At 32.8% G+C, this 21,322-nt stretch overlaps 1 protein-coding gene and 1 long non-coding RNA gene across 2 annotated transcripts in view; one reads left to right on the top strand and one right to left on the bottom strand.

The window, feature by feature from the left end:
• Positions 1-6,596: 6,596 nt before the first annotated feature.
• Positions 6,597-7,845, top strand: LOC141599148 (putative carboxylesterase 18). The gene has a single exon (XM_074419076.1). The coding sequence runs from the start codon at positions 6,786-6,788 to the stop codon at positions 7,800-7,802; it is 1,017 nt and encodes a 338-aa protein (XP_074275177.1). The 5' UTR covers positions 6,597-6,785; the 3' UTR covers positions 7,803-7,845.
• A 4,010-nt stretch (positions 7,846-11,855) lies between these two features.
• The window catches only part of LOC141651456 (uncharacterized), a 30,369-nt gene continuing 20,902 nt past the window's right edge, over positions 11,856-21,322 (bottom strand). Inside the window, exons 2-5 of the long non-coding RNA XR_012546904.1 lie at positions 14,574-14,635; positions 13,092-13,254; positions 12,557-12,625; positions 11,856-12,113 (exon numbers count right to left, since the gene is read on the bottom strand). This is a non-coding gene — a long non-coding RNA (uncharacterized LOC141651456). The remainder of the gene's footprint in view (positions 12,114-12,556; positions 12,626-13,091; positions 13,255-14,573; positions 14,636-21,322) is intronic.

The raw sequence follows: 21,322 nt of genomic DNA, 5'->3' as shown, positions 1-21,322 counted from the left end.
TATCTGTAAAAATATACTCTTAAGTTTGATTTTTTTTAAAAAAAAGTCCAACAATGTTGAATCATTAATGAAAAAAAAAATTTGTAGTTGGTGTATGTAGTTGTCTAGTTATCACCGATAAATTATTAGTAATTTTAGCAGAAAAGTTTTGTCCTTCATAGGTATAACATCAAAAAACACTATGTCCATAACACATGCTGCAGCACACCATAATGAACCCTTAATAAAGAAGACATGCCTTATGAGTTTTACAAATTATTTTCACCAACAACCACTAAGCAATACATAATGATGTTACGTAAAACAACATGTGTCATAATTATATAAATTTAGTGTATTCAGAGAAAATGCTAGATCTCTAACAATATAATTCTACCTTGATTATCTACATACAACTAAGAGTATTTAATCCTTATAAACTTCTCGCAAAATAGATCCAAACTAAATTCTAATATAATTAGTAGTCTAAACAATAATCAATCAAAAATAAATGTGATTCTATTACATAAAATGCAAGGTGCACCTAGTAGCTAGTATCATATTTGACAATATCGTCTAATAGTTTATGGCATCAACAAAATCGTTGGGTTACCAAATTAGTATTTTAGGGCATCGCTGAAAACGGTGTACGTTACCATGGTCTGGCATAACCGGCATAGTCCTCTTACGGAGTTAATGTTCCTCAAAAACATAACTGACATGCCACACCTGGTATTGTGATAGAGCTTACCATTATGAGTTATATTTAAAAATTTATTATGTATACTCCCCTCCCTTCCTAAACATCTTCCACCTTTCTTCTTAAGGGGCCAAACTTTTATACTTTTGACCACTAAAATGTCGAAAATCATGGTCAAACTACCGCATTGACAACTGTGTAAAAGCAATACAAAAGATAATTGAGAAGAGGATGAAGTACATTTAGTGTGAGAAATTCCTAAAAGATAATGAATTTCGCTCCTTAAGTCTAACCCTACTAAAGTATTCAGCCAAGTCTTGCATAACAAAAACTAAAATTACATGCTCCCTAGTTGTCATAATTTCTGTCGCGGGTAAAAAGTTTCAAACTATAACCGACTCAACTTGTGGAGATGTTTACTCGTTTATTCCATAAGTTTCTCAAATAATTCTCATAATATTTTTACTCATGGTTGTCATCATTTAAAATTCAGTTTGAGTCTAAAACTTTATTTATATTCGCTGCATCCAAGACAAATGCGATATAATTGGACACTTGCGATAGATTTTCCCTTTTTATCAAGTTTGCTTCTTCTTATTGTAGAGCTAACAATTTTTATTCTCGTGTAAAAAGCTAACGTTTATTTATTTTGAACCAATTGCTTATTATTTTGTTCCTCGTGATTATTATTGAGTATATTTGTAATTTGTGTTATAATGTCTAATTGCTAATATTTATTCTGAACCGATAGTTATTTATTCTATCAATCAAGTTTATAAAATTAAAAGGAACTTGAGATCAACTCCGAACAATAGGCTACAAAGCAAGTAAACATGGGCAGACATAAATAAGAAATTAATTGGACATGAGTAAGGTCAGGAGATTATGAGAAATCTCATATTTAAGCTTTGTTTCTAAGAAATAAGTTTAAGCTTATTTAACCAAAATTTCATTTATCTTAATTTCTTATAAGTAATGGTTAGATTACAATTGATCATCAGTTCATCATATATGAATAATACTATGAGTTGCTGCAAGCTTTAAGTTGTTCAAACCACAAAATTTTACTTCGGTTATTCTCGGTTTTATTCCTCTACGATCTAATGATCTACACATTCTTATTTAGCATAAATTAATGAAACAAAATAGTACTCCCTCTAACACGATCAATAGTTCACACTTTCCTATTTAAGGTGAATAAGTCAAATAGTTTACACAAAGTAAATAAACAAACTCATGGGGGTGAAGACCATTTTATTTCCTTCTCATTTCGTGTTTCTGTTGTTATTTTAATAATTATAAACTCATTTCTCTCTCATTACCTTAATAATCGTGTATAAATTAATTATAAACTATTGGCCGGGAGGGAGGGAGTAACGTATATAGATCAGTTAATTATTTTATATGTATTGATTACTTGAATGCATGTGTATCGAGGCATGTATAATTTATATACACACTCCAATAATTATTTTGTGATTATATTTTGATGAAGTAACCGTAGTTTATACTTCGTGTAACTACGAACTACACCATCTTACCATAACACTTTAATCAAATAAATTCATTATTTATCCATCAGCTTCTTGAATTTTGATGCGGGAATACAAACTACAAATGTATGAGACCATAAGTGTGAGAAAAATAAAAATGATAACTTGGCCTATTATAATTGTCTGTTATCTATTTGATAATTGTAATCTACTTATATTAGGATAATTTTACTAAAATATATTTGATCTACCAATATTAGTATAATTTTATTAACTTTTGTTTTAAATATTAAGAAATCTAATTTTATCAGGATAATTTTAGTAAATTTGTTTCGAAATCTACTATTGTTAGGATTTCTAAAAAAGTTGAACTCTCTAATATCGCTCGAAAAGTTTCTGCTTTATATATATGTACTAGATTTAATGCCCGTGCGATGCACGGGCCTATTTGTAGTATACTATGATGTATGATCCAATGACACTCAAGACTACCAATAAACCTAAAGAGTTTAAAAAAATTAGTTATTTTTGTTATATGACAATGGCTATTTTCGGCGTCACTAAAATTACTAAGTAACTAAAATCGATTGATTCTATGGATTTTGCTACTAATTATTTAAATTTTTTGTTACATTTAAACTTATTTATTCTCTTTGGATCAACATCAATTCATAAGTCCATCCCTTATTATAAGTGACCAAACGAATGACATAAGTTAACTTAAAATTTCAAGTTCAAATTTATAAGACAATAAGAGTGTTAAGGATTCAAAATTAAATTGTACAGCTCTCTTACTACACTCATACTCGTAGGTAACTTATAAGCCTAATAGTTATTGGTTAGATAGTATCTTGAGCTAAATAAAATCATTCGTACGGAGAAATTATTTTTCAATTGTAAGAATGACTTTGTTATATTCTACGTCTACAAAGATGCTTGAAACGGGTGCACTGAGAATTAATATGTCAATCATCAATATTTTGTTGTGAAATTATTGATTTGTTCTTGGATAATATACGATCTCTTATTATATAAATCTTTACCAGTTAAGTAGTTCACAAAGTGTTGATATGAGGCGTTAGGCTATATTTACATCATGCTAATTTTTTATAGCTTATCTCAGTGATTCAGGTAAATGAGTTTGTTGTTATAACAAATTGTCAATATTGAAAATATATGATTAATGAGTTTGTTTCGACTAATGAATTTGTGCCTAGCATAAATTCTTAAGAGAGAGAGTATCTTATTAACGTTAGCGACAAACCTCTTTCATAATAGATAGTTATTATTTTTATTTTATTTTTATATGTTTCTTTTTAATTCATTCTTAGTGTATTTATTTGTTGTCTCTCATTAATGTATTGAGACGTTTTCTAAAGAGACTTACTGTCTGCCTAGAGGGATTTATTTTTGTTTTCTTATGAGTTTTCTAGATGATAAGTTGATGTTTCTTTCTAATCCCCATACAAAACACCATGTAAGACATGAGAATATATAGTGTCATCCATATTTATTAGCAATCTTTTATAGCAAGACATCCAATAGTTTTACGTATATGTGAGTCAAGCAATATATATAGGCATCAGGGGCATTTAATAGCCCGGGCGATCACAGGCGGTGGAACCGGGCTTTTCAATTTTGGTCATTCGATTTATGAGCTTCAATGATAAAATTCAATACGAATCTCGACGTGTAGTACACTTATACATTCATATATAGTACACTTCTACATTAGATGTATAAGTCTGTTTGTGTAATTTCTGAGTTATTTTATAAATAAAGTTTTCAAATTTTAACGTCAAAAATTAAAATGTAACTTATAAACTTTAAAAGTCGGAAAAAATACATGAGTTTTATTTATCTCCGGTCTCACATTCAAGACCTTTTCTAAAGTCAGCGTAGAATAGCTTGACATATTATATTGGTCATTGATGATTTGATGTCTCCTCTTTTCAAACCAAAATGATCGTATAAGCCTTCTCAAGTCTCAATATTAAATTGTTGATAACATATTCGAACGCATATATGAGTATATGACTATATTACGGCTCAAACTTTTGTAAATTGCCTAAACTACACATAATTAACAATACTGTAATAATAAATAAATAGTTGGAATCTTGTGACGGAATAAAAGACAAGCTCTGACCTACGGCATACATAACCGAATAGATAGATCATAGAAGTTGAGTCAAATCTCTATCAACGATAGAAATTGAGTAGTTGTCGATAGAAATCGAGTATTTATCGAGTTGTATTTAATTATTATATCTTTTATTCCGTCCTTGTTCGAAAAGGATGCTAGCTTTGTACACTTATATAAGGTGATGCCGTTACTGAATGAATATACAACTGAATTAACCCAAATACAACTTCTTAACAATAGCAAAGCGATACACTAAGATTAAAATAAGCCTCGATATGAATATGATAACATATCATAAAGTTGTTCGTACTTTATTTTCAGGGTCGGAAACTTTGACCTTAAATACACTAAAAATTACGAAGTATAAAGTTTACATAAATACATTTGTAATCGAAAAATATGCAAAATTATATTTTCAACAAAAAAATTAATACATAATAAGTATAACAAAATATGTTCAAAGTGTCATTTCGAACCGTGAAAAGGTAAATGGAAAAATCATTGTGGAGGAGAGGAAGTATATGCGGGTATTTTTATGTTAATAATTTTGTGTCGACCTCTAAAATCGTTCCAAGTATTTGGTTTTCTCATAAGAGTCGAACTCTTTCATTTCAAGTATCTGTTATTTTAATAGTTGATACACGTCAAATTATTTTATTTGAATTCGATTGAAGACTTCGACCGAGAAAGCTCGAAAAACCTATGATAAACATCCTAATCTAAAACCGAGAAATTTTATGAAACCGATCATGATTCACGAGTCTATTGCTTATTGCTTACCTGCAATTTTCACCTTCTTGGATAATTTTTTTTTTTTTTGAAATTAAATATCTCCAATCAAACATAACTCGAACACCTACAAAACAAACACAGTTCATCAAAATTAGAACATATTTCAAATTATTAAAGTCGTTTATAAACAAAGTACTATTAATTCATACACAAATAAGTACTAATATCAGAAGCATTTTTTGCAAGAAAAAGAGAAGATTGAAAGTGATTCCTTAAGGAAGTTGAAGGCTGCATCTCAAGTCTCAAAGCATAATTATACTAAGCATTCTAAACAATTTATCAAAAGAGCAAATAATCGACTAACAACATCATAAAGTATAAACAATCACATAATAATCAACTTTACTTTGAGGTAGAGTTTTACGTAGACCACAAATTATAGGAGGCGTGTTTATATATATGTGATTGATATAGCTAAGTCTCCAACAACAATTAATATTTCAATGCAAATAGGATTGTATATGGTTTATTTGGGGTAGAGTTTTACGCAATTTATATTTTTATGTCCCCTTACAATACTAAATCTAATTTCTTACATTTTAATATTGCTCGCAAGTCTTTTGTAATAGTTGGACTCTCTATAATCGCTCGAAAAAAGCTTCCTTTAATAATATAGATAGATAGATGTATGTATTGAGTATTGATTAGTTTAAGGGGGAAAAATCGAAAATATTTATTTATCAGATTAAATTTTTTTGGGGGGTGCCCCCTTACTAAAAATTTTTGGCTCCGCCCCTAGCTATCAACATTCCCATTTGATCTAAATCACCTCCAAAATTTTCATATTGTTCCAAACCTGTACAACATATATTTTCAACAAAATTATTGAAAAGTTAACGAAGTTCACACATTCCCAGTCACATTTTATCTTAATTAAGAGTGTCATTTCCATTTTATTTTTAACTCTAAAATTTTTTTGTCCTTACATGCAATCAAGTTTTGCAGAAGGGAGTGAGTAGCAATGTTGAAATAGGTAATTTTTAAAATTTTGATTGCATGTGTTATAAATCTTGAAATGTTTGATCTTGATTTCGTATTTATGTTGTATTCATGTTATGATTTATGATAGGAATAATATAATATTCGCAACTGTTTCAGTCATTTATTTACCTTTTATTTTATATTCTTTGCGAGTAGTATTTTAATCAAAGGTAAAGAAATGATTGAGACAAAGGTTGGAGGGAGTACTAAAAAGCAAATAGTTTGGTACCATAAACATTGTTTGTTGCTGATTTAATTGTGTTATTTTGATACGACTACCATTAATCATACGTCACAGTCTGGCTCTTGTGTCTACGATACGTAAGTCTGGATGGATCACATGATTTGTTGTATGATAAATACGGAGGACTAACTACTACGCAACGCTCCAAAATCCAACCCCCAATCAAAGAGAATAATAAATACACAAATTCTCATTATAAACGGACATTATTCGTCTATACGTATAGACGGATACCATTTTCCCTCACAAAATACCCATTTGCCATAAAGTGGAAAGCACATGGAGTGTCCCACCTTGTCCCCCTACCCATTTTATTAGAAGTCCTTACCCGTCTGTTCGCCCCACCCATCTATACCAAGACCTATTGTAATAAATATCAGCACTATCACACATTCCACACTATCACTACACAAACCAAACTTTACCATCTAACCTACATTCTTTCAATCAATGGCACCTCAACCATCTAACCTACAATCCCTCTCTTTACCCTTGAAAACCCGCATCCTCCTCAAACTCCTTAGCCTCGTCAGCGACACCGTCCGCCGCGACAACGGTACCGTCAATCGCCGCGTCTTCAACCTCTTTGATCGCCGAGTTTCCGCCAACCCCACCCCTATCAACTCCGTCTCCACTCACGACATCACCGTCGACCCCACCACCAATCTCTCTTTCCGCCTCTTCCTACCTCACCACCCAACCACCACCACGTCACCCATCCCCGTCATTGTTTTCTTCCACGGTGGCGGCTTCACCTTACTCTCCCCCTCCTCCTTCTCTTACGACGCTGTCTGTCGCCGTCTTGCTCGGAGACTCAACGCCGTCGTGTGCTCCGTTGATTATCGTCTTGCTCCGGAGAACAAATTCCCTTGTCAGTACGAAGACGGCATTTCCGTCCTCCAATTCCTTGACACCCGCCGCCACGAAATCCCCTTGTGGCCCCAAAACGCCTCCGTGTCGCGTTGTTTTATCGCAGGAGACAGCGCGGGAGGGAATATATCACATAATGTGACTGTCACAGCGTGTACTACCCAATTCTCGGAACTCAGAGTCATCGGGTTGATTAACATACAGCCCTTTTTCGGAGGGATGGATAGGGTTGCGTCCGAAACAGAGCTGGAGGGGGCCCCCATTGTATCTGTTGCCCGGACAAGGTGGATGTGGAACGCCTTCTTGCCAGATGGGCTAGACACGGATCATTGGGCCGTAAATGTAAGTGGGCCGAATGCGGTGGATATAACAGGGTTGGATTTTCCGGAGACGCTGTTGTTTATAGGCGGGTTTGATCCGTTGAAGGATTGGCAAAGGAGGTATTATGAATGGTTGAGGAAGAGTGGGAAGGTGGTTAAGTTAGTTGAGTATCCTACGGCTATTCATGCTTTTTATGTTTTTCCTGAGTTGCCTCAAGCTACGTTGTTGTTTGCCGAGGTTCAACACTTTATTCACAACCGTCTTTCTAAATTGTAATTTTATTACTAACTTGATCATAATCTATCTTGTTTAATGTTTATGTGTGCCTTTGTAGAACTAATTATCAGCCTTAATTTATAATAAACTAGTTTTAAACTCGTGCAAATTGCACGGGTTGTTATTTAGAATATTGTAGCAAAGTGTGTTAATAGTGGTAATTGCTCTTTAATTGAAGTCATATTTCATGTTCTTAATGCGTATGATAATTTCGTTTGCAATTACCATATTTGTAACTATCAAGGGTATCTAAAATATGGCAATAATTTCCCTCAAAAAAAAAAATGACAATAATAAAACTTCAATTAGCCCCATTATTATTGATTATTAAAGTAATCTAATCTTTCTTAAGATGGACTTAAACGAAGGCATTCCGTCATAATGATAAAACGGGTAAAATGTCAATCCACACGGGTATTATTGATTGTCAGTGAGCTTTTAGACATGATTACACTTGAAAATAAACGTAATTTTATTTCCCATGTTCATTAAAACCTTATCAAAAAAGGTGGGTCTGCCCGCGCGCTCGTTTGCACAAAGTTAAAAAAAATAAAAATCAGAACTACCTATTACCAAGAATAAAGTAGGTTTATGAATTATTTTGGGCTCGACTTTATTTTGGTTAAGTTTTAAAAAGCTATCTGGTACATTTTTTCATGTTATTGAAGTTGTCATGTATATAAAAATAAGAAAATATTTTGTTTTTTTAGGTCATGGACATTTCTCTTAGTTCATACGCGACCATTATTTTTAGCGGGTGTATTTTTGTTGTCCGTTACATTACCCATTATATTAATTTCTTTTGTTTTGTGACCAAGATTTAAATAACAATGACAAATGCCCCATTTGATCACTCTAATGGGTATTTTATTCCAGATCGAGGGTTTCGGATTCGTGTTCAGAATTGTAAACGGGTCATAGACCCTTCAACTTTATAACCCAAACCCGACCCAATTAAAATGTTCTCCCACTTACATAAATGGGTCATTTGTTTCAACCCTAACCCATTAATTTCGTGTCGGGTTCGGGTCATGTTTTCGTGTCTTGTCCATATTTGGAAAGTTTAAGTATATTTATGTGATGAAAGATCAAGAAAAAATAGGATTAATTTAGTAAACAGATCTTTCGTGTCGGGTTCGTGTTTAGAGAGCTCAACCCAAACCCAACCCAATTAAATATCGTGTCGTGTTTGTGTCGACCCACTTACATAAATGGGTCATTAAGTCTCAACCCAAACCCGTTTGATGGGTGGTTTTTTGTCGTCGTGTCATTGTTTGCCAGCTCTAAGGACAATTATTTTTTTCAATGTATTCTGCTTTTGTCTTATTCGTCTTACATTGATATATTTGACCCGTTTTAAACTTAAACGGATATACCCGTCTTAAATGAGAACTTGCTCTAAAGTTATCAAATGATGAAGTACAATTGCAACGAAAATCTTTGAGAAAGATATATGAGTAAAGAAAAGTTCTAAATTGTGAGTTGTTACACAGTCTAAATATATAATAATTTAGAAGTAAAAAAATAATGTAAGAAATTTTATTAAAAGGATTAGTGGCATTAACAATAACATTATGTTTTTAGGAGATTATATAAATAATTACATATTCACTCTACTTTACCACACAATTAAAATATATAAAAATTTAGAAGTAAAAAATAATGTCAGAAATTTTATTAAAAAGATAAGTGTCATTAACAATAACATTATGTTTTTAAGAGATTATGGCCCTGTTTGGTAAATAGCGGATTAATTTCAGCATAAGCAGATTGCAAAAGCAGATTATAAATGGCGATTTTATCGAAGGTTTGACTAGCATATTATAATTAGCGAGAATTGATTTGAGTGTTTGGTAATTGGCGATTACGATTAGTAGATTGTTAGTTTTCTTTGTAAAATGGAGAAAAATTTCCTATTTTACAATATGCTAACCAATATCTTTGTAAGACATATTGTAAAACAAAGATATTGACCCCAAATATCTTTGTTTTCAATATCTTATTTACAAACACTAAAATTAGCATATTGATTGGTCAAACATGCTTAAAAGCCTTGAATATCTCAATATCTTTGTTTACCAAACAAATGTCACTATATATATAATCACATATTCACTCTACCTTATGACACAATTAAAATAACTGACAAATTAGTATATTTAACAAAATTTATACTCTTTCTGTCACAATAATATTTTTAAATTTTTTTTATTAGAGATATTTTAATTAAAATAATCAAATGAATTAGACGTAGAAAGTACAGAGTGATTGGTGGTTGGGTCCAAATTAATTCAAATAAGTCGTTTAAATAAAGTCCATAAACAATTAGTAGCCCATAAATAAGACATAAACAAAATCAACCATAGCCTTCATATATAAATTCATTCTCATTATCCCACCCACAAACCCTACCTCGACCCTTCCTGCCTCTGCACCTCCCATTATCACTCACTCCAAATCTCGCCTTTCATCCTCAAATTGATGCATTTACAAAACAAAAAAAAGATGCATTTATCTAACACACATGTGCAGCTTATTCTTTTTAATCCAACAACAAACATTTTAATTGTTTTGGTGTTTTACCCTATCGTCATATTTTCTGCCGCACTCTACATCGTTTTCTTCTAATTAAGCTCCTTACAATCGCCAATATTATCACCACGCACGATCAGCTCTATTGTTGGTGGCGATGAGTTTTCAGCAACGGTTGGTAAAGATGGAGACCGATGTAAGCCTGTTACTGTTGGTTGTACCATTGATGCATGTCCCATTTCGAAAGCTGAGACGATGGTTCGATTAATGACCTTCGTTTCAATTATGAAATATTTACATATAAACAGTATTTTTTCATTTGTTACCATGTTAACAGTAAAGATAATTATTAATTTTATTAATCGGGTTTATTAATGACCATATTAGATCAATCATATCCTATATTTGTATGAGTATAAGACAAACTAATTAGTATATACTTATAATTACTTTGATTATTCAATCGTTTGTAATTTATCAAATGGTGTAATTAATTGCCTTTGTGAACGTGGTTCCTGAAATCTAGGAAAGGTAAAGGACCCTTTGAATTATTGACTTTCAACCACAGAGCGACACCTAGGCTTTGTGGTTGTTCTTTTAATAAATAGGATTATTTATTATTTATTATCATATGGTTATTTTAATCTGAGCTTTTGATCATAAAGTTGGTTTTAATTGTTGATTTTGGTTTATTACTCCACACTCAAAAAAAACCTATATCATTTTATTAAATAAATAAAGTAATCATGTCTATGATTTGGTACACTATTAGTCATTTCACAAAAACTATCATTGAGCACCTTATTCCTATCGAGTAACTTTTGAAGGGATATGTCAGAATTGATGGCATAAGAAATGTCTATGATTTGTTTTAGGTTGCTTTTAGTGATATGCATATGCCACATTTGATTTAAAACATCACAAATGTTTTAAATCCCTTTGCAGTGCTCAATACTTAGACCATCCCCAAGCAGAAGGTCGAGTTAATCGAGTCACTAATATTTTTCCTCATTATCACACCTTAATTATCTTGACCTACTTTCATCCTCCCAAGCAGAAGGTCACGACCTAGGTCACCAACCCAATTATTTTTCACTTTTTAACCAATGAGAGAGTGCCACCTACCGGGTCATCATACTCAACCAAATGTCACCTTCTCTTTATTTTGACGGTTGTCCTTTTTTTTTGTTTTCAACCAATGGGAGTGTGCCACCTAGCGGGTCACCAACAAGGTCACCAACTCAACTCAAGGTCACCAATTGACCCTGAGTAGTTGAAGGTCACCAAAATTAACCCCTTAATCCTAATTTAAGGTGTCATTAAGGTGACCCAACAAGGTCACGACCCAGTCGGTGACCTTGCTTGAGGATGAACTGCTAGAATGTAGTCAAATAGGTCATCCCATCAAACGGAAGTTTAAACTAAAAAAATGAATCACTAGTTGTTGTACCCCGGGGTCCCCCAATTTGGGGTACATGCTAAGCGAAAGTAAGTCGGTAGTATATTAAAATTGGCCTAAATGCTTAAAAACGTCATGTCTAGTGGAAAATAATGATGACAAATGAACACTAATATTAATAAGCCGAGATTACAACACAAAACGATTACACAAACTAAGAACGAATGCATAACAAGCTTAGTAAGCTTCGTTCTCACAAATAAAACCGTGGGGAAGGCGTCATTGATGTTAGCTAAAGCGTATTTAAACATCTGCATCAGCGATGCAAGAACTTGAACTTGGGCCTAGACATCCTGATATCTGTACATTCTGATATCTGTCTGCATTTAAAGGAAGCCGAAAAATAAAAACTCAACTCAGAAGAAAAACGCACAATCATAAAAGAATAGTTGACAAACACATGAGGGAAGTCGAAAAATATGCAGCAGAACAACATTGGTAAAAAACATATAGTACTATTTAATGTCGTGATTCTTAAGAAGATCCTTATACAGTATATATATCTACCTCAAGTTTGTAACAGAAGTTACTGTTTCCAACCTCAATTAAACAAAACAATCTTACGTGATCATAGATCAAAACGTTATGCGAAAAATTAATAGTTTGAGTCAAATTAGAAAGATTTTAAACAACCAGATAATAAATTTTTAAGGACAAAAGTAATAGTATCCAAAAATTGCCAACTCCCATAATGCCAAGAGAGAATACCTTTTTAATCAAACAAGGGAACAATAATAGAAAATGAATATGCGTCTAATCTTACTCAGTTCAGTAGGACATATCTCGAAAAATGAGTTCCCATTCAATCCTGCAAGTTTCTCTCGCAGCAAACCTGGCCGGAGATGAAGGGCGTCAACATTCTAGCATTTCACGTTTACAAGGCGAATAATGCAAGAAGATGAGTCATGCGAAACTATTGTAAGTGTATGACTGTAAATTATTTTAGCATTAGTCTATTTAGTAACTCCAATGGTGTAGTAATTTGTGTATTTAATGGATGATTTTACAATATTTAGTACAATTTTTTTTACAAGCGACTTTAATAAGTAAATTAAATTTTACCAATCTCATTCTTGGTTTCATTGAATACATTTTCTAGTGAGATGTGGAGACCTTATCTCTAAATTTAGGGTGTTGCTTTAGCCATAAAATCTGCAATTATCGATTCAGACACAAAGTAAACAATAAAGTTACTATTAATAGAATTCAGTCTATGTGAATTGGGTTCATCTAGCAATATATTAAAGAAACAACTACTCAATCAACATTCCATAAAATAAACCACTTATAGATTGAACTTGTCGCTTTCTCTTTCTCCCTCTGCACCTCTGAACTCCTCTTCAACGCCATGACATGCGGATCTCCAGAAAACATGACAACCCTATATTGTCGCCTCTCACTTCTATCCCATTCCTGAACTAATCATTTCTCATTGCTCCTTCCTCAAATATTCTGCAAACACTAAAAGAAAATGCAAGGAGATTATCAAGATACCATCCTTGTCTCAACATTTGCTTTTTGTCACTTAAAAAACTACCCATTTGCAAATCTGCACAGCTATGTCGCCCGCTACCCTCAGTTTACGTGGCCATCTCACTTGCGCTAAGTTTCTAGCATGGTGAATAAATACGTTTAACCGCCAATGGAGAAGACATGGGGACATGTTTTTTACTCATATGATACTGAAGAACCAGCTATCTCTCAAGCTTCTGAATTAAGGTAAGTTCCAATGCTGTTGTGTTTTATAAATTATTAGGGAATAAGTGAAGCCTTTGAGCAAGAAATGTGAAATAGAATAATGAGTATTGTCTATCTCGATTATTGTCCGCAATGCGTGAACATGTGTACAAAACCAAAAGAGAAATAGAGGAAAAAAAAATATAATCCCTAATTTCTTCAGTTAACAATCAACATTCATCTAACATTCAATGGAAGCAACTAAGACGAAGCTACCTTACTGGTGCAGACGTTCATCGCTGAACCTTGGCTTTTAGCCGATTCTAATAAATGTACGCTATTCTTTGAAACATATAACCTTTCACGTTCAGCTCAAATCTATGTGGTTCTTTGAAAGTTTAAGGCTGAGTATCAGTCCGATTCTAGTAACTCCGTGGTGCTTTACAAGCTTCTAATGTAAAAAGTTCTTTAAAAAAAACTAACAAAATCTGTGAAACAATAACACCCATTTTTCTCTAATTTCATTACAAAAAGCACAAATAAACCTTTAAAAAGCAATACTTCGAATACTTTTAAAACACACAAAAATATTACTTACAAAAAGTACTCAAGTCTTAAGGACATTATATTATTCAATCTCATAGGTAAAATTGTTGTGAAATAGATCTGAAGAGAAAGCAAAAAATTTTTATAAATGAAACAAAGTAAGGCTGTTAAAAGGTAAAGTGATTTAAAAGGATTTGAATAGTAATTTTGAAAGTGACATTATTTAGTTTGCCCGACATTACTCAATTATTGCAAAGATAAGGTAGTCAGTTTGTCCTGCAAAAGGCATTAGAAGGAACAAACTAATCGATCTAATTTCCTAAAACCATGATCCATACCAGTTGGTTAGTCAGACCGATCAAGCGAGCACATAAAAGTGAAGGATGATCAGTGTTATAAGCCGTAAAATTCGTGAAACATTCAAAGAAATATAACATTCCATCCATATAGAGATTAGTTAAGAGGCAAAGGGCTTAACAAAATGTTTATTCACCTTAGAGTCGATGGTTTGAATAAATAATCTAAGGATCACTCAAAAACAGAAATAGAAAGCATACCCGGCTTCCGAATTCAACTTAGGTCTGGAATTCTCTCCATTACTTGAAAACTGATACTGTACCTGCAACAACCAAAAGAAAAAATAGTGTGATTATGAACATCAAAAGATCGATTAGTTTGCAATTAAGTGCCTCCGTTTATCATTGTTATAGGCAGTCAAGTCTCTCTGTTTATCTTTGATATAGGCAGTGAACTCAAAGCTTTAACTCATAACCCTTCCCAGAGACTGCTAAACACATATTTAAGTCAGGTAGGAGGTACTTTTATCATTAAAATACAAGCCCTACTCAGTTTTATGCCCTGAGCAGCTTAAGAGATAACAGATAGGAGGCAGTCTTAACATGATAGATAGTGCTTGGTTAAAGATTAGCTGTAATTGTTAGATATGATACCATCTAAATTGTGTAGAAGACTTGCCACTGCCATATTCCCACAAATGAGTCTGCATATATAACTCACTGAGTAACATGTAAAAACTAAGCAATATAGCTATCAAAATACATCTTTAGAGCCACCATTCACGAAGGCTAAGTGGAAGTAAGTGAGAAAAACAATTGAAGAGAATTCGACCAAAAAAACATCAAAATTCAGGAGGCAATAAAACAATTGTCTACCTGGCAAATGAATCAAGCACATAGCAAAGCTCAACTTCCAAGTTCAGCGAACATTGCTCATACCCTGTATTTGGAAAGTCTGAAGTTCTGGAATATCGGAGTATGGAAGACAAGAAGAGACAACAGCTAGCATCATAAATTACATGTAATACCTTCTGAATGAAATCAATGTAATGCAGAGCATCCTACATAAATAGAGTCCTTCCACCAGGAAAAGTAAGGTATTCCCCTTAAGGTTGTACCCAATTCTGATGCCTCTTGGTACATCAAAGAACCACAACAACCTGAAATAAAATAAGGTAATCGCGTGAGGGAGCATGCTTTTGTTCTTGGCTGAATTCAACGCCATAGAAAGTATAAGGCCGAATAATATGTGAAAATAAATTGCATAAAGAAATGGGTGAAAGATATCACAGGTAAACTGGAATGGTAAATCAACGAAAGCTTTGGTATGCTAAGATCAAAACTCCTACGCTTTGGTATGCTAAGATCAAAACTTGTTTCCATGATTCCTTCTGCATCATTACGAAACACAATCACAACTTTGTTACGCTCTTCATAAAGTATAGTACTCCTATTCCCCGTCTCGTTCATTTGTTTACCTTTTTTATTCTTTGGGAGGCGTATTTTAATCAAAGGTAAACAAATGATTGGGACGAGGGCAATTAGTAAAACATGCAAATAATGCAATCAAAATTTAATTCATACTCCAAGAAAATGACAATAACCTACACTACAAGAACTTCAGTTTCGGGCGACTAAAATAAGCTACTGAAAATAATGGTCGCCAAAATAGCGACTGAGAAATAATTCGGGCGACTGATTTTCGTCGCCATTTTGGCGACGACTCCTTTCCGTACAATAATTGTATGTGTAAAAGTGTGAATTGAGCGACTTGAGGACGCCATTAATGGAAGCTTGAAGCTTTGATGAGTATTGTATTTGATTAAGAAATCAGAGAATTATGTAAACAAGCAGAAGGTAAATAAAAGTAGTGATTGAATTAATTACCAAAAATGAACTGTACAATCTATTTATATACAAATGTATTCTAGAAAATTCTATGTAAAATATCTCTAACAACCTCTAACTACCTTCTTGAATTTACGGGATCAGTTACAAGATGTAACAGACTCCTAACAACCTGAATCCTACTTGGAACAACAGACTATTCTAGACTGTTACTATTTACAATGAAAATATCATCCTGCAGATGCATTCATGCCTTGTAATCGTCTGGCTTTGGCAGCTTTGTCTTGAGGCTCAGATGTGGCAGTTGTGTCAGCATCATTAGAGGAAGAGCTTGCCAGCTCATAGTATGTGGCGACTGAAATATAGACAAGGGCGACTGAATTCGGTAGCCACTTTGGCGACCATAATATATTCCGTCGCCATTTCAGCACCCACTTTATTTAACCCAAAAGAGATCCCACCTCCCCCAAATAATTACTTATACACTCACCCTCTTTGTCTATTTTCTATCTCGTTCAATCCACAAAAATCTAGGGTACGTATAAATCCGCGGGGCATATCAACCAAGCCACGAAATTTGTTGTGCGCATGACAATAGTAGCCCTCATTAGGTAGTATTTACTGCGTTTGATTTGATATCAATGATCCACCCATAGTGTCATATGCACTTTAGTTTATATTTATTTCACTCATCATCTTAATTCTCTTCAACAAAAATTCTTATTATAGACAGAAGATATCCGACGAGCTAAATATCCATCCACTTTAAGCATAAGATAAGCAACAAGTTACATGGTGGGGCTCGAAAAATGTCCACCCACTTTAGACGGATATATTCGTCTATAGTGAGACTAATTGTCTCCTCAAATAATCTTGTTCAAATAGTATCTTATTATATTTAAAAAAAATACGCGCATTAGCATTTATAAATACTTTCATATAAGGCGGTTATATTTACGTTTTTTTTATAAAATAGGGTCTTTTAATAATTACTTTTACCCACTAATATGTTCATGATTGATTCGATTTTCACTTATTTAGTTTTAAATTGCCTTACACAAGTCTAATTGCTACGGTCTTGTACTATCATTACAGGTTTAATTTTTAGTCAATGTTATTCTTAGTTCCACAAAAAAAACTCTTTTTTATAATAATCAACACTCTAGCCTTTACGTCCCTTAAATCACGCTACTAACTTTACGTATCATCCTAGTAAACAAATTTCGTTTTTTTTCCAGAATCGCTATATGTTTACGTGGACTGCGACATTTTACAAAAATTTCTTTCAATATTACCCGATTTTGATAATTTTATTACATATTTTAAAATTTTGTTTTATTAGTTCTCTGTAAATCTTATGACAACCTTATTTGTTTTAATAAGTCTCTTGATATACGATCTCACAAAAAAAATATAGTGAAATTATATTATAATTTAAAATAAAAATAGCACCAAATGTAAATAAAATAACTTCGAATTAATGTGTACGTTTGTTACCAAAATAGATACAAAATTAACACAAATTATCATTTAAAACAGATATATACTCCCTCCGTCCCAGTCAATAGTTTACACTACACTTGCTTTATGTCCTTATTAAATAAAGTAATTGTAAACTATTCATTGAGACATGAAGTATATCTTAAGCTTAAAACGAGTCAAGTAGTATTAATGAATAAGGCAAAAACAAAATGCATACGGAAAACCAACATATTTGCCTTATACACAAGTGAGTGATATTTGACCCATTTTAATGTTAAGACGGAGAGAAACTAATTGATTAATTATAAAGTCGCGTTATACCACACTTTGTCATAAAAGGGTCATCAAAAAAAAAAAAATTGTTTAAGAAAGTTTCTCTTAATAACTTAGAAATGTATCTATCAAATTTCTATTCATGAATTTATATATTTTTGTTTGCAAAGCGTCTTGCTTGTGACGGGCTAATCCCGTCACAAGCTGAAAACCTCTCACAAAAAGGGAGAGGGGATAAGGTGGGACACCCCCATGTGTTTCCCCACTCACCTCGCATGGGTATTTTGTGAGAGTAAACGGTATCCGTCACAAGCTTGTGACGGATCCCGTCTTCAATGAGATTTTGTGTTTTGTTTGATTAAAAATAACTTGGTAAATCTATAAATCTATAAATATAATTAAAAGCCTCATCTAAAATGGCTAATAAACGCCATGTGGACAAATCCACGTAGGACTGAAAAAAGCCACCTGGAGTTCGACTACCCCACGTGTTGTCCACGTCAACTACCATGCATTAGCTTAATAAGGGGCCCATTTTAGCTATTATTCGGCTTTTATTCAAAAGACAATTAACTTGCTACATTAAGAGAAAACCAACAGTCAAGAGAATGGTGATAGACATTTAACTCAAAAGGCAGTAAGAGTAATGAAGGAATAACGTAATTTTCCCCATTAATGATTTACAACATCAGTTACAAAAAACAAAACGCCTCATCACAATGAACTATACCACCGTTTAAATAGTACGGATAGGAGTACTCTATTGTTATCAAGTTCGCCATGAGAACGAAAGTATTGTAAGTTTGAAGGTACCTTCAATCTCATTTTTACTCTCCATCTTATTGATTAAATACTATTTCATGGGTTAGTTTTTATTTGGAGTTTGTAATATATCTGTGTGTTTTCAATATACAGGTTTCAAGAAAGTCACTCATACCTTCTTTATCCATTATTGTGCATGTTTGTAATTACATTATAGATGCAAATTATTGAATGTGTGACTGATATTATTAAGTTTTCTATGTAGTATCGTATACCTTTCAATGGTGTTTGTAGAAGCGCATGGATCACGGGAACTTGCATAAGAAGAAGCGTCTTATGCTCATGCGTTACATGGCTCTACTATTGTATATGGTGGGTAAAGAATGAATGGATATCGAAGATGGTCATTCTTCTTCTCTGTACACACAGGAGTTTGATGTGATGGCATAGTTGCTTTCAGTTAAGTATAGAAGTATAGTTGCCATTTTTGTTTGATGGTATATGGTTTGTGTTAAAGTTTATCTCCTGCTAGCCATATGTTTAAGAGAAGCCATGATTTCGGTAGATGAGAATATGAGATTAATATGGTTGTAAATTGATGGGTACATCCGGACACATTATTGTAGTATTCCGTAACATTTTAGTAACAAAAAAAAGCTTATATTTTCTCGGGAAACACAAAGACTATTTTGATCGCTTTTTATCACATTTGGACTTACACATGGACTTACTTCGGAAGGAAATGTGAGACTATTTTTGGTTTCGTTTTAAGTATAGATTGCTATTAACTATTGTTACATCTTTATGTGTTATTATGGCCTGGTGTACGTTGATTAATGATTAAACAATGTATAACGGTTTAATTATGAGCCATAATTCATTTTTCAAATATATATATGGAAAGGCTTCGTCTAAGATTGCAATTGTCATTTATATTTGTAAAAATGATGACTATGTTTTATTAGCATAAGAATCATGTCGTACTATTAGAGGATTGGGGCGATAAAGCATATCCTCGACGTTGACGACCTTCAGATGTTTGTGGGAACTGAAGACCTAAATTATACCTCAATTCTTTTACAAAAGAGAGATTTTGAGCAATTTCGATCCTTAAGTGTCAAGTGACATCATCTTACTCTAGCTAAGTGATCATTTAAAAATCTTTATAAATTTTGTAACTTAAATATACACTAAATTTTTCATAACCCCATGAACAATGATCTTGGTAACTAAAAAGACAAAGAAAGATAAATATGCACTAAATTTTTCATAACTACATGAGTAATGATCTTGGTAACTATAAAGACAAAGAATAAAAATTGATTAAATAAATGACTAATTGATCATATAAGAACCCTTCACAAACTCTTTAAGAAAATATGCATGAGTAATTTTTCATTACTCCATCGTTAATGATCTTGGCAACTAAAAAGACAAAAAAAAAAAAATTGGTTAAATTGACTCATTGAAATGATGGAACTCAAGAGATATATCAATTAAATGCGATATAATCCAAGATTATAAATAAGACCACAGAAAGGCGGCGGGACTTCCATTCACCTATAATTTTTTATTTGCATACTTTTGTTTAGTCTTTTACACTCAATTCAATTGGATTCTAATTTATATTTATTTATTTTCAGAGTGTACTTATTACCAAGGATCTAAAACGCGAAATGTCGAGGTATAAACAATTAATATTTCATTATATCTACTTTTATTTCACATATACCAAGTATTTTTGTTTCTCTTAAGTAAATTTGATTTAGTGGTTACAATCCACAGTAAAAAATGGAGTACTAACTTAGGGATCGGTTGTCATTAAGACGAATCAAACCATCATATAGATTCAAGGGTTTTGATGTAATTCCTCATTACATAGTTTTGACTAATATCACCAAATTTCAAAATACTCTAACTATAATATATCTCCAAGTTAAAAAGAAAGTACAGAAAAAAGCCGAAAAACACTTTCACGAACAATATAATGAAAACAAAACAATAACAAAAGTCAAACCCGTGATTTTCACGGGTCACAAAACTAGTTATTAAGTTAAATAGTTATCCGATTAAATAAAGGTGATATGTGTAAGTGTAACTTGGGGATAAGTGGGGGGATGTCATATCAAACACAAATGCTATAATAGTCATGTGCACAATAAATCCCGTGGTTTGGTTGATATGTCCCGCGGATTTATGCGTACCCAAAATCTACCTCCCCCACATAATTACTTCTCTCATCTTTTGTACTTTACTTTTTTTTTTCTTCTTCACCAAATCCACCAATTACTTCATCTTTTTTCATGTACTATTTCTTCATCCTTTACAAATCTTACCCAAACCTACAAAAAATTCCAATTTCATCTGGTTTAATTGCTTGTAATAATGTTGTTCCGGGTGTAATTCCAGAGCAGTTATATGTTACCACCCGTGCTTGTAGAATGACGTCTTTGGTTGAATCCTCCTTGCGGTCTCCTGAAACAATGAGCAAACTGTGGGCTCGGCTTTGTGCCGAGCGAACTCACTCCGACGCTCAAGTCAGTAAACTTAGAGAGATAAGTTGTTGTTACTTGGCGAAATATATATTGTAGAGAGATAAGGAAGATATTACCAGATGAATAGTGATTCTTAGGTCAAATTGTGGA

Source organism: Silene latifolia, chromosome 1 (genome assembly GCF_048544455.1).
Source record: "Silene latifolia isolate original U9 population chromosome 1, ASM4854445v1, whole genome shotgun sequence".
In the NCBI taxonomy this organism is placed as follows: domain Eukaryota; kingdom Viridiplantae; phylum Streptophyta; class Magnoliopsida; order Caryophyllales; family Caryophyllaceae; genus Silene; species Silene latifolia.
Note: the sequence above shows the minus strand (reverse complement) of the source record. Positions and strands in the feature narration are given on the sequence as shown.